Source organism: Dunckerocampus dactyliophorus, chromosome 8 (assembly GCF_027744805.1).
Source record: "Dunckerocampus dactyliophorus isolate RoL2022-P2 chromosome 8, RoL_Ddac_1.1, whole genome shotgun sequence".
Lineage (NCBI taxonomy): Eukaryota > Metazoa > Chordata > Actinopteri > Syngnathiformes > Syngnathidae > Dunckerocampus > Dunckerocampus dactyliophorus.
In genome coordinates, this window is record NC_072826.1 from 18,419,361 (window position 1) to 18,433,015 (window position 13,655).

A 13,655-nucleotide genomic window follows, 5' to 3' on the forward strand; every position below is an offset into this window, starting at 1 on the left:
TGTGTGTATATATATATATATATATATATATATATATATATATATATATAGCTATACAGAGAGAGAGAAAGATAGAGACAGAGAGACAGAGAGGAGAGAGACACACATATATACATATATACACACACACACACACACATATATATATACATATATTCCATTTTTTGCATTGTGTAGGGTTGCCGTCTGTTCATCCCCGTGCAACAACAACAAAAAAAAAACTCTTCTGCTTTTCTGCTTTAATTATCCATCTTTTTCACATCCTCTTCTCCTGATTGGTCTTCAGCACGCGGTGAATAAACAGCAGGAGGGGTCATGTGACTGTAGTGTGGGCGTTCCTATGTTATGTCTTCTTAATCTTCTTCTTGGTGAATGTATATGGATGCTGATTGGCTGAGTGGTTGGGGGTTGGGGGGTGTAAAAGATGGGAGGGTGCGGAGGAAGCCCCCCAAATCACAAGAGTTCGTACTGCCGTAGGTGCATCCTCTGGATGATGTCGCGGCAGTCGCTGAAAACCCGCCGGATGTTTTCCGTGTCCACGGCACAGGTGAAGTGGGGGTAGCAGTAATGGCGGCCGTCCCCGCTGGCTGTGCTGATCCTCTGTAAGGGGGGGAAATGACCAAGCAAAGAAGTCAAACAACTATGCAAAGTCAACTCTGGACTTGTGTTAAGCTTATTTTTTTGCAAGACTTTTCCCCCAAAGACGTGAACCGCCGCCATCAAGACCGTCAACACTAGAGACCTTAGCGTACCTCACTCAAGAGTTAACCCTCAAGAACACTCATTTCCAAAAGCTTATTTTAAATCCATTTAACAACTCTGAAGATTTAACAGAGTGTCAAATATTACAATTCAACTGTTCTTACTATCCTTTACAGATAATATAAACAAACACAACATGTTCATTTTTGCAAAATATAAACAAATGCAACACGTTCATTTTTGCTCCCATTTTTGTTGAGCTAAACTCAAAAGATGCAAAACCTTTTCTCTGTAAATAAAAGGGCTAATCTCTCTCAAATATTGTTCAAATCTGCCTAAATCTGTGTTCAATCATAATTCATCCACCTCACAGGTGTGGCATATCAGGATGCTGATTCGACAGCATGATTATTGCACAGGTGTGCCTTAGGATTGGCTAAAATAAAAGGCCCTTTTGGTGCTTTGAAAGCAAAAGTAAACAAGCGATGAAACATGATATCACTTTCCTGGTGGTCATCAATCAATCAAAGCATTACAGAGATGGAGGGAGATCGGGACAGGTACGCCAACACTGCCATCAAGTGGACAACCCACATGGAGAAGCACATCATGACAAGTATTTAACTAGATTTTACTTTGTTGTTTGCTACATTTGTACACGTGTTTTTGAATGATGCATTTTGCATTTGCATTCTTAGTTAGAAGAAGGGTTCATTACACATGGGGAAACATTTTTACCCCAACTCAGATTTTGATTTTAGTGTGATTTGAGGCACAACGTGCTAATACACTATTATGTCAAAATGAAAAAATAGGAACAGTCACACATGTGAGATTGTACTGGAAAAAAAAAGGAAACCAACCGAGGCAAGATAAAGCGTTTTTAGGGAACAAAAGAAACACAAAAGTACGTAAAAGCACTAAACCCTACCCTGGACTAAAAGGGTCGATGATAGAGATGCACAATTTTTTTTTTCCCAAACATATCAATACCGATATCTTTCTGCTTCTCAAGACGGATACTGATATGATGATTGATAACTTATTTATAGCTAACCATCCATTTTCTATGCTGCTTGTCCTCACTAGGGTCACAGGGGCATGCTGGAGCCTATCCCAGCTGACTTCGGGCAAGAGGCGGGGTACTTCCTGAACTGGTCGCCAGCCAATCGCTGGACACATATAGACAAACAACCTGCATGTTTTTTTTGGAATGTGGGAGGAAACCAGAGTACCCGGAGAAAACCCACACACGCACGGGGAGAACATGCAAACTCCACACAGAGATACCCAAGGGGACATTTGAACCCAGATCTTCTGACTGTGCAGCCAACCACTAATGCTAACCACTCGTCTACCGTGCAGCCTATTTATAGCTATTATTTTTTTAAAATAAGTAAATAACTGTAATCTGTACACGCCAACATAAAGATGGATGAGACAAACTGTACTTGTAGATCTAACCAGACATCACTACTATCAACCAAAATATAAAAGTAACAAAAATCGAGAACATTTCTGTTTCTAGAAATAGACATTTATTTTTTCCAAACAAACAAAAATGTATATTTTGAAGTCCTTCTCCAGGCACTACGATGTCAGACCTTGCAAGCTAACATCACACATCTATAAATCAATAATGAAGCTTTTGTCCTTATTTCCAACTATTAGTGTATGCATGAGTGTGGACATCATATCGTATTTTGCTGGCAAACATACATCCCAAAAATAGTGGCGGCTCGGAAGTACAAACAGTTGCGCTCAGTGGTTTACTAGCTGAGAAAAGGCAATATCTTCAACAATGGTAAAGGGCTGGTCATTCAGTGTGGCTAGCTTTGTGGCAGCTTGTTTAGCAGCGTTGGCTGTTGTCGTAGGCTTTCAAAACACTTGTAGCAATACTACTGGTGTTTCAAGTGGCTGATGGAGTAAGAAGTCCCATACGATCGGTGCCATGATTGTTTACAAGTGAGCTGACCTCAGCCCGGTAACACACACACCACAGTATGGGTAATCTCGCCTCATTGGATAGTTGTTGTTTTTTTAAATTATCTGAGTTATCTGAACTATTTTTAATGTTATCGGATTTATTGGAATGACGTCATAATTCCTCATATCAGCCCGATGATGATGATATCACAAAACGATAGCTTGACCACTTGGCAGATGACATGTAGGGGGAAAAAAATGAAGGAAATAGCGTGACTGAACTGGTAAAGCCTGAAGCGTGAACATACCAGAAACTCATCCCGTATGAAGTACTTTGCCCTGGTGACACGTGGATCTTCACCTGGCTCTGGTATTGCTGTTTGGACGACAAGGCACAATCATTTGTGTGTTGACTAAACACTGGAAGCACAAGCTCGTACTCGGCCGAGCACATTACCTGAGCCTAAGGTGCTATTGGACAAATATGACATACTCCATCAGTGACTGGCTAGCTTTTCATTTCAATTTGAGCCCAAATAATGTGAAACAATGTGGGCTTCGACGATTAACTGTGAAAACTGAGGCAAATAAATTACGTATGTAAATCAGGGGTGTCCAAATTGTGGCCTGGAGGCCATGTATGGCCCGTGGCTGTTTTTTTTATTTGCCTTTGGCACATTCTAAAATATGATTAAACAAACAAAAGAAAACAACATTAAAAATGGAAAAAAAGAGCAGTAATTTTACAAGAATGAATATGAAATGTTCAGAGAGTAAAGTAAGAAAAAAAATAGCATTCATTTGAAACATTAAGGGACAAAAGTCTTCATATGGGAAACAAAGCAAAGAATAAAGTTACAATTTTAGAAAAATTAGGTTGGGGAAACGGTGTAATGTTACAATTAAGTCAAAGTTAAAATATGAGAATAAAGACGTAATGCATGAGAAGAAGAAAAAATGGAAAAAGGCTGTGTTTTCTTGAAATATAAAAAACATATCTGCATATATACATGGGCTGGTTTAGAAAATGTGAAAGTGGCCCCCATATTCTTTGATATTTCAGTATGCGGCCCTCGGGGGAAAAAGGACACCCCCAATTTAAATAAAAGAAGGCGGCTCCCTTCCTCTTCTTTCCCTCCAACAAAAAGTGTATCTTTATTTAAAGCCACAAAATGTAATAATATGACCCTGCTATGACAACTTTAAAATCATGTTGATGCTACTCTGGCTTCTAACTGGGAGAGGAGCATGTCTGATGTTGCCACGGCAACTCCGTATCAACAACTTTTTGTGGTGTAAAGTCCTAGTGGACCAGCCAGGCCCACAGACCAACTTTCAACGGCAACTTTGTTGCGTTTACAAATGTCCCACTTACCGTCATCAGGTGTTGTGTAGCGTGCAAACTCAGGAAAATAATCCTCGATTTTGGACTTCCCCGCCAAAACCTTCTCAGCAAGGAGGTCTTGTTTGTTAAGGAAGAGGATTACGGAAATGGTACGTAACCACCTGCCAAGACAAATGAGAAGTTGAGTGTCGAGATTTCTTTGGGGCGGGACTGAAGACAATTCCTAAAGTCCAGCTGGATGGCGCCAACACATACTGTAATAATACCAAGTACTGCATCTGACCTGTTGTTCCAAATGTTCTTGAAGAGATTGAGGGCCTCCTGTAGTCTGTTGGTCTGATTGTCCTCCCTGATCACCATGTTGTAGCTGCTACTCGCCACCACAAAAATGATAGCAGTCACGTCTGGAAAACGCGAGAAAAAACAGTTGTCAAAAAAGCTCCCTGCAAGGCAATCATGTGATGTGACGAGCAAGCTTACCGTTAAAACACTGGATCCATTTTCGACGCTCATCCCTCTGCCCACCGACGTCAAACATGCTGTGTAGGAAGAAAAAAAATAACCTGTTTAAAGCTTTCTGTGACTTCCTTTACATCACTGCATCACTTCCTGTTTAATGCACAATAGCAACAAAGCTCAAGTAAGGCTACTCACTGAAAATTGACTTTGTCTATTTGAAATCTTGTCTCAAAGATGCCGGATGTCAGCACTCTGCATCTCAGCAGGTCCTGAAACAGACACTTGTTCAAGGACACGCGGACAGTAACACAAGCATACAGACTGCATCCTTCACAACAATACACACCACAATCTGAGGACAATGCAAGTGGTACTTTTCTTTGTATTTTTTGGTGATGCCACCAAAAAAAGGGTAGCAGTAATGGCAAAGACGAAAAGTGTGATGTTAACCATAGAACCAGAAGTGGACTAAAAGAAAAGACATCAGGGTAGGTCAACAGAGCAATTCTGTCATATAGAGGATCTTTGACTATCTTGTTTATGTATTTATTTTTTGCAACGTGTATTTAAAAACAGCAGAGCTCCCCTGTCTTATTGTGGATCTTTGAGTCGTAGGTCCATAAGAACTGGACCAAGCTCCTGTCTAATAGAGGATCTTTGATGTGCATTTTACATAGACAGACAACAGAGAGATCCTACCATATGGAGGATCTTTTACAATAAGTCCTTAAAAAGAGCAGAGCTGCACTGTCATGTAAAGGATGTTTTACTAGTGTTTTTTGTAGTAGGTCAATAAAAACAGCAGAGCAATCCTGAGTATAAAGGATCTTTGACTAGTGATTTTGCAGTACATTCTTAAAAGCAGAGCTGCCCTGTCATAGAAATCTTTGATTTGTGTTTTGCACTAAAGAAAGCATATGGCTCCTGCCATATAGAGCAAGGGTCCCCAACCACTGGGCCGCGACCCAGTACTGGTCCATGGGTGGGGCCGAACCGGACCGCGGGAAGCTTTCAGGAGTAATAATAAATTGAAAAAATACACTTGTAAATAACTACATAAAATTTTATTAAATGCATATCAATTTCAGAAATAATAATTATTTATTTTATTATTTATTTTATTTTTTTTAAATGATATTGAGTTACATATCCCATAGTTTTGGCATTTATATGTTGTTTGTTGCAAGCGGCGACCCGTCCCACTTTGTTCGATGGTCCCTGAACGCAGCATCGTGTGTGCGCCAACTTTGCCGCACAGATAGACAGATAGACTACTATACTGTATTTTTACCGCTTTTCTTTCACCTCATATTTGGCCTCAAATGCTGATGCTATGTGGGAGTGCATAAAAGTAAGTTTTGATGACCTTATTGAGTGTTAATGTGCACATTTGTCTCACGTGAATTCATGCTAGCACACTGCCTTTTACCACACACATCAAACAGCCATGTAATAATCTCTTTCAAAAACAAACTCCAGGCTTGTACTGGTGGATGGTGGGTCTGCATTCATTTTGTGCTTTTAATTTAATGTTGTTCGTGTCTTAGTTTTACACAATACATAATAAATAAGATAAATTAGATCGCTATAATGTGCGAACCTCCCCCCGGTACGCCGGAGATTTGTGGGAACACAAAGCCGGTCCGTGGATCAAAAAAGGTTAGGGACCACTGATATAGAGGATCTTTGACTTTTTTTTTTAAGTAGGTCCTTAAAAAAACAGAACACTCCTGTCATATAGAGGATTCTTGATTTAAGATTTACAGTATAGAGAGTGGCGCGCGCTCCTGTCATATAGCAAGTCTTTGACTAGTGTTTTTGCAGTGTTTTCTTTTGAAGGGCAGAGTTAGTGTTTTTTGCAGTAGAGCCATAAAAACAGCAGAGTACTCCTGTTCTATAGAGAATCTTTAACTTTTTTTCAGTCGGTCCTTAAAAAGTCCTCACTGCTCTGTCACACAGAGGATTTTTGACTATTATGTTTTTCTTTTTTTGCAGCCCTCCTAAAAACAGTAGAACGCTTCTGTCTTATAGAGGATCTTTGACTTACATTTTGCAGTAAAGACAGCACAGTGCTTCTGCCATGTAGAGGATCTTTGACTCGTGTTTTAAGCATATTGCTCCTGTTTTAAGTCATGGCTTCATTTATGACCATATCAGCTATTTGGTGAGGTAAACAAATGAAGTGGAATAGTGGTGTTGTCACCTGGTCTGTTGGTGTATAGTCGTGCTGTCGAACCACATCCACCCGGTCTAAGAAGCTGCAAAAAACAGAAGCAAAAACAGGATTTACAATGATGTCACATAAATATACACAGTGCTGTGCTAATACAGTATACAGAACGTGCAAAAAAAACAACAACCAAGTAATCAAGAGGATGCTGTTCCCCCGGATGGCCACCTGGGGGCGTATGCTGTAATTCACAGTGAGATTTGATGCAGCCGCTCTGAGTCACCAGCAGCATTGGTCTCTGACGGAAGAGGAAAGTCAATGGAGCTGCTGTAGTAAGTGTGTGTGTGTGTGTGTGTGTGTGTGTGTGTGTGTGTGTGTGCGTGGTAGATATGTACGCCTACAATTACTTTTAGAATGGCGGCTACACAGGAACGCGGCGCCGAATGTCCGTTAATTATTCCAACGCAGGTGGCGGCTTTTCAAAGAAGAGACAACATTTTCAACATGCTCGGAACCTGCTTGCTGCACGTGTCTATGGAAACCATACACCTAACAGTCAATGGGCCGACTGTTGATATTTTCACAGGTTAAAGAGACACAAATGGTCACACACTGACAACAACGATGCTAATTAGGCTTGTAGATATGTAACTCATGCATACTGTATGTCTCAATTTGTCATTAACAATCATGCATTATTTGTTACAAATTCAAAAAAAAGATATATTGTGCTCTTTGCTTGGATCCAAACTTATGTCCAGATTTGCACCACAACCCATTGCAAATTACGATGAAATAATTAATACATTTTAAAAAATGTTTAATATTATTATTAATCATACCCAACAACCTAGGACAGAAGTTCAGAATAGGAAAATGGGATTAGTCTAGATGTGTGAACATTTTAATTAAAAAAAACAAAGCTAATTTAATTTAAAGACATCCATCCATCCATCTACCGCTTATCTAAGATCGGGTCGTGGGGGCAGCAGCCTAAGCAGGGAGGCCCTGATTTTCCTTTCCCTGGCCACTTCGTCTAACTCCTCCCGGCGGATCCCGAGGCGTTCCCAGGCCAGTTGGGAGACAGTCTCTCCAGCGTGTCCTGGGTCTTCCCCGAGGCCTTCTACTGGTCGGACTTGCCCTGAACACCTCCCTACGGAGGCATCCGGGAGGCATTCTGACCAGATGCCCAAGCCACCTCATCTGGCTCCTCAATGCAGAGGAGTAGCGGTTCTACTCCGAGTCTCTCCCGGATGCTTCTCACCTTATCTCTAAGGGAGAGCCCAGCCACCCTATGTAGAAAACTCATTTCGGCCGGTTGTACCCGCAATCTTGTCCTTTCGGTCACTACACAAAGCTCATGACCATAGGTGAGTGTAGGAACGTAGATCGACCTTTTGGCTTGGCTCTCTCTTCACCACAACAGACCGATGTAGAATTTAAATAGATAGCAATATAAAAGTACATGTAAATGTCTACTTGCCTCAAAAACACAATACTGCATACGTATTGTATTGACTTCTATTGTGACTGGAAAAAAAAATCTTCATTTATATCATAATAGAGCCAATAGTGAGCAGACGGGCAAAGACCAGATGGGATTTAGATGGCAGCGACCCAGTAAGACTGTGGAAGTTTTGGAAGAAAGGAGGAAAAAAAGAGATGGCGGTGGGCAGGTATGCAACCCCCGCTGAGGTAAGTAGGAATGTGGCAGGCAGCGGTGAAATGTGACAAGAAGGCTGCAGGTAGCACATTGGCAGGAACAGGAGGGCAGAAGGTACGGTGGGGTGGCTTGGGGGGCGCCCGCCGGAGAGGCTGGCTTCCAAGGAAAGATGCTGGAAGATGACACAAAAAAAACCATGGCCACCAGCTGCACTACAAAGAGTGCTGCAGCTATGAACCCAGCAGAGGGCGCTTTCACGCAAGTCAATTCCCTCGACATTTTCAGCAGGAGAATGCTTTGACAAGACGTGTTGTTGTGCAACTGTTTTGTAAGTACAGGGTCAGGCAAAATGATCTGACACATTTGTAGGTTAAATAAAAGGCAAATAAAGTAAAGAAACAAAAAAGTGTTTTTATTTTCGAAAAGTACATTTAATGCCATTTTTTTCATATAATGCCATTTTGCTTTGTTTCTTTATAATCCCATTGTTTTTCGTTTCTTTTTCAGTTGCTGCCATGAATTGGACTGGTGAGCATCGCGCTTTCATTGTGGAAACGTTTATCAAAACAAACGAATCTGTAACTGCAACACAACGAGCGTTCCGTTTGCACTTCCATCTTGGTAGACGTGATCCCGTACCAGCTCCAAACACCATCTTGTTATGGGTTACCAACTTCAGAGCTACTGGATCTGCATTGGGTGTGTGGACAATAATGGATCCCATTTGACTGATTTAATTTTTAAAACATAATGAAACAGAATGGCATTATATGTACTTTTCGAAAATAAAAACACTTTCTTGTTTCTTTACTTTATTTGCCTTTTATTTAACCTACAAATGTGTCCGATCATTTTGCCTGACCCGGTAAAACACTGTATACTATATGTGGGTGGTCTGGGAAGGATCTACTGTAGGGATGCTGCGATCGATCTGGCCACCGATCAATTTCGGCCAATTTCCATTAAAAAAAACCCACATGATCAGTGTATGGCGATAAACACCTTTCAAAGCCGATCACAAAAAACGATCAGTGAGCGGCGTTTATTGCCCATGTATTCTTATTATTCCAAAACATGTAGTGTTTTCCTGAGAGTAGGCAACCAGAACTCTCGCTGACTAGCTATTTAGCTTCCTGTGTTGTAGTAGTAGTAGTAGTAGTAGCAGTGAACAATGGCGACTGAAGTTGCATCCAAATCGTTGTTGGAGTTGGAATAGCTGTGGACCATCGGTCACTTATTGTACATGTTGTACAAAGGCGAAAAGGCATTGGATTTAAAAATTGAGCTTTTGCAGGAAGGGAAAACAGAAAAGGCTACATACCCAAAATGATGTATTGAATAAAGCAGACCAATCACTCTGTGGTCCGCGTCAACTATTTTTTTGGAGCTGCACGTCCAGCTATGCCAGAGGGTTCGGAGGGGGGAGGAGCGTAATGAAGCTTTTAGTGTCAACCAATCAACAGGAGTGCAGTGTGTCTAGCTCCAACCTTTAAGTACTCTCTTGCAACTTCAACCTCTACCGCTTTTCTCTAAAGCGACATTTTAAAAATGTTGTGTTCTGTGTATGTGGTTGAGGTTGCCGTGACATTTCCCCCTGTTTTGAGCCAAGCTTGACGATCTCACTTAAGGGCAACAACCTTCATCGATAATGCCCAAGTTGTCCCTCTCGCTCTCTCGACACACACTTGTTCATTCTTTCTCCTTCTGCAGCCCGCCTGAGCTAAAAATAGAACCCTCCCCTCTCTCTAGTTCTCTGCTTCTTCTCCGTTTACATAAGTACACAGAGAGAGGAGAGACGGGAGGGGGGAGCACTTCCGGTCTGGCCACCCAGCCCAGCGTCGGATCCATGACAGAGAAGACAATGTTGGAGAAGACACAGAAGGCAAAAGAAGTAGACATGAAGAGGCACACTTGGCGATAAAGGGTCTTAAGAGCTAAAAAGAAGGTTAATATCTGATCCAGAATTTTGGATGCTTGGGCCCCAAACTCATGCAACAATTAATGATGTGATGAGAGTTGACAGAGCATGCTAAGTGGGATTTTCCATGTTAGATTCAAATGGCTGCCAAAATGGGGGACTGGGGAGGTGGGGAGGGTGTTGTAGACCTGGTGGGGGCCCACCACCAAGGGTTTCAACCACACTGACTTCCAAAAAACTAAATCAAAGATGCTGGGAAGATGACACACAAAAAAAGATGGCCACTCCCTGAAGCCCGGAACCGAGAGGTTCCATTCAACCACACAAACGACCAAGGAACATAAATGATACTGGGAAGATGACACACAAAAATAATGAAATAATAGAAAAATGCATTTGAAGCATTTGTACGCATATCAGTATGTGGAGTATAATCATGGAATGGATGTGTAAAGAACTCAAACAATGTACCAATATGAGTCACTTTAAAAGGTCATCCCAAATTCTTTAACGTGGAAAAAAGTGAGGAAATAGCACACATTTTTTGCATAAAATTCATATACATTTCAGTAATGTACGTTAATTAATTTTCAAGACAAACTTAAAAGACAGCCCCTAAACTCTGTAGCAACTTGAGCTGTGACGCCCTGCCAGTAATACATCCTGCAATGGCGTCTGTGGGCATATTGTTTTCCATGCAATCACCTGTAAACATCACGAGAGTCCGACAGCCAGCCCACCAGAGCCTTTGACATCAACACCTAAGGCTAAACCAAGTCGAGGCACTGTTGAAAAGTGAAACAGATCTACTGTACGTAAAGCAGTGTCATTTTGTGTTTCTAAGAGTAAAATGTTGGCTAAATTAAATAACGTGTTGTAGTTGTAATTGGCAGTTGTATAGTCTGTAACTGTTTACATTTTTGACAATTTCGTCCCTGAAGAAAGTATCTCTAATTTACATAAAAGCATTCTGTTTAAAATGCACATTTTAATACTTCATGAATGTTGCATTTGTATGAGTATGCTAGTGGCATTTGGGAGTTGATAAAATGTAAACACTTACAGACACTAATAACCAACCTGTTGGGCCTATAATATGTTCGCTGACAACATTATTGATTGGGAACAAACACAAATTACATTATTATTATTGTTATTATGTTGCATAGAGCTTGAACAAACACAGCTCTGTCACAAGGCAACACAAGACTGCAGCAGCAGCCGCAGCCCTCCTCCATGTATGACATCACGGCTCGACACCAAATTGATGAAAAACACCAATCTTGAAATTACATTGCTCAAGTTCCTCGCGACGTACAACATTTTGGAACCTCTTTACATACATACATACATACATACATACATACATACATACATACATACACTAAACGTCCCCCAGTATGTGTTTAAAGAAAAAAAAATCAAAAAGTTTGGGATGACCTTTAAGAATGAGGACAAACATATAGTGTTTCCAAGATATCAGGAAGAACAGTGCTGAGAACCATAGTCTCTGATATCATTTACCCTAAATTAATCATTTATTATTTAATCAATGCCACAGTGTCCGATATCATTTATCCTAAATTCATTATGCGTTATTTAATCAATACCACAGTGTCTGATGTTTGTCCTGAATACATCATTATTTAATCACTACCAGTGTCTGATATCATTTATCCTAAAATAGTCATTTATTATTTAATCAATACCACAGTGTCTGGTATCATTTACCCTGAATTCATCATGTATTATTATTTAATCAATACCACCATGTCTGATATAATCGATCCTGAACTCATCATTTATTAGTTCAAGTGACTGTATGCAGTACATTCCTCCAGCTGCCTAAAGGGGGCAACATTGGAATGTATTGCTAGCATTATTTCCCGCTTCTGCCTGCTACGAGAATGTCAACATAACACAAGAAACTAGTTTTGCTTGTTTTGAGCTAATGATAGCAATTTGGCAATGTTTAGCTACTAACATTCGCTATCGTTTCTGCTACATCTAATTGATCGTGGCGGTGAGCCACTACAAAATAAAAGCCGCCATACCTTTAAAAATGAGGGTTTATTTAAAAACGTGAAAACTATTTTAAGTATTGTATGAACGTATATAAATGCTATATATAGATACATATATAGCTTTATATCTATGCACATATTGACCACAATTAGTTTGAAAACAATTTAAAATATCATAAAAATGTTTCACTGCGCTTTATTTTGATAAGCATGTACCGGAATTGCCTGTCTGCCTTGCTGGAACTTGACCAGCAACCATTCACTTTGTTTCTTGTTATCGGGAGAATGAACAATGGCCCTTAAAATGTGTAGTCAATTGACAACAACTTGTCACATGCTAAGCCTATCTACAACCCCTGGCAAAAATTATGGAATCACCAGTCTCGGAGGATGTTCATTCAGTTGTTTAATTTTGTAGAAAAAAAGCAGATCACAGACATGACACAAAACTAAAGTCATTTCAAATGGCAACTTTCTGGCTTTAAGAAACACTAAAAGAAATCAAGAAAAAAAGATGTGGTAGTCAGTAACAGTTACTTTTTTAGACCAATCAGAGGGAAAAAATTACGGAATCACTCAATTCTGAGGAAAAAATTATGGAATCATAAAAAAACAACAACAAAAGAATACTTCAACACACCACTAGTACTTTGTTGCACCACCTCTGGCTTTTATAACAGCTCACAGTCTCAGAGGCATGGACTTAATGAGTGACAAACAGTACTCTTCATCAGTCTGGCTCCAACTTTCTCTGATTGCTTTTGCCAGATCAGCTTTGCAGGTTGGACCATTTTCTTCAACTTCCACCACAGATTTTCAATTGGATTGAGATCCGGACTATTTGCAGGCCATGACCTTATGTGTCTTTTTTCAAGGAATGTTTTCACAGTTTTTGCTCTATGGCAAGATGCATTATCATCCTGAAAAATGATTTCATCATCCTCAAACGCCCTTTTAATTGATGGGATAAGAAAAGTGTCCAAAATGTCAACGTAAACTTGTGCATTTATTGAAGATGTAATGACAGCCATCTCCCCAGTGCCTTTACCTGACATGCAGCCCCATATCATCAATGACTGTGGAAATTTGCATGTTTTCTTCAGGCAGTCGTCTTCATAAATCTCATTGGAACGGCACCAAACAAAAGTTCCAGCATCATCACCTTGCCCAATGCAGATTCGCGATTCATCACTAAATATGACTTTCATCCAGTCATCCACAGTCCACGATTGCTTTTCCTTGTTTTTCCTTGTTTTTTTCTGTTTAGGTGTTAATGATTGGTTTCGTTTAGCTTTCCTGTATGTAAATCCCATTTCCTTTAGGCGGTTTCTTACAGTTCGGTCACAGACGTTGACTCCAGTTTCCTCCCATTTGTTCCTCATTTGTTTTGCTGTGCATTTTCTGTTTTCAAGACATATTGCTTTAAGTTTTCTGTCTTGACGCTTTGA

At 40.4% G+C, this 13,655-nt stretch overlaps 1 protein-coding gene across 1 annotated transcript in view; it reads right to left on the bottom strand.

The window, feature by feature from the left end:
• The window catches only part of LOC129186221 (guanine nucleotide-binding protein G(s) subunit alpha-like), a 40,036-nt gene continuing 26,381 nt past the window's right edge, over positions 1 to 13,655 (bottom strand). Inside the window, exons 6-12 of the mRNA XM_054784249.1 lie at positions 6,636 to 6,690; positions 4,628 to 4,701; positions 4,454 to 4,512; positions 4,257 to 4,377; positions 4,004 to 4,134; positions 2,937 to 3,004; positions 1 to 600 (exon numbers count right to left, since the gene is read on the bottom strand). Coding sequence (XP_054640224.1) covers positions 454 to 600; positions 2,937 to 3,004; positions 4,004 to 4,134; positions 4,257 to 4,377; positions 4,454 to 4,512; positions 4,628 to 4,701; positions 6,636 to 6,690 — 655 coding nt within the window. The 3' untranslated portion in view covers positions 1 to 453. The remainder of the gene's footprint in view (positions 601 to 2,936; positions 3,005 to 4,003; positions 4,135 to 4,256; positions 4,378 to 4,453; positions 4,513 to 4,627; positions 4,702 to 6,635; positions 6,691 to 13,655) is intronic.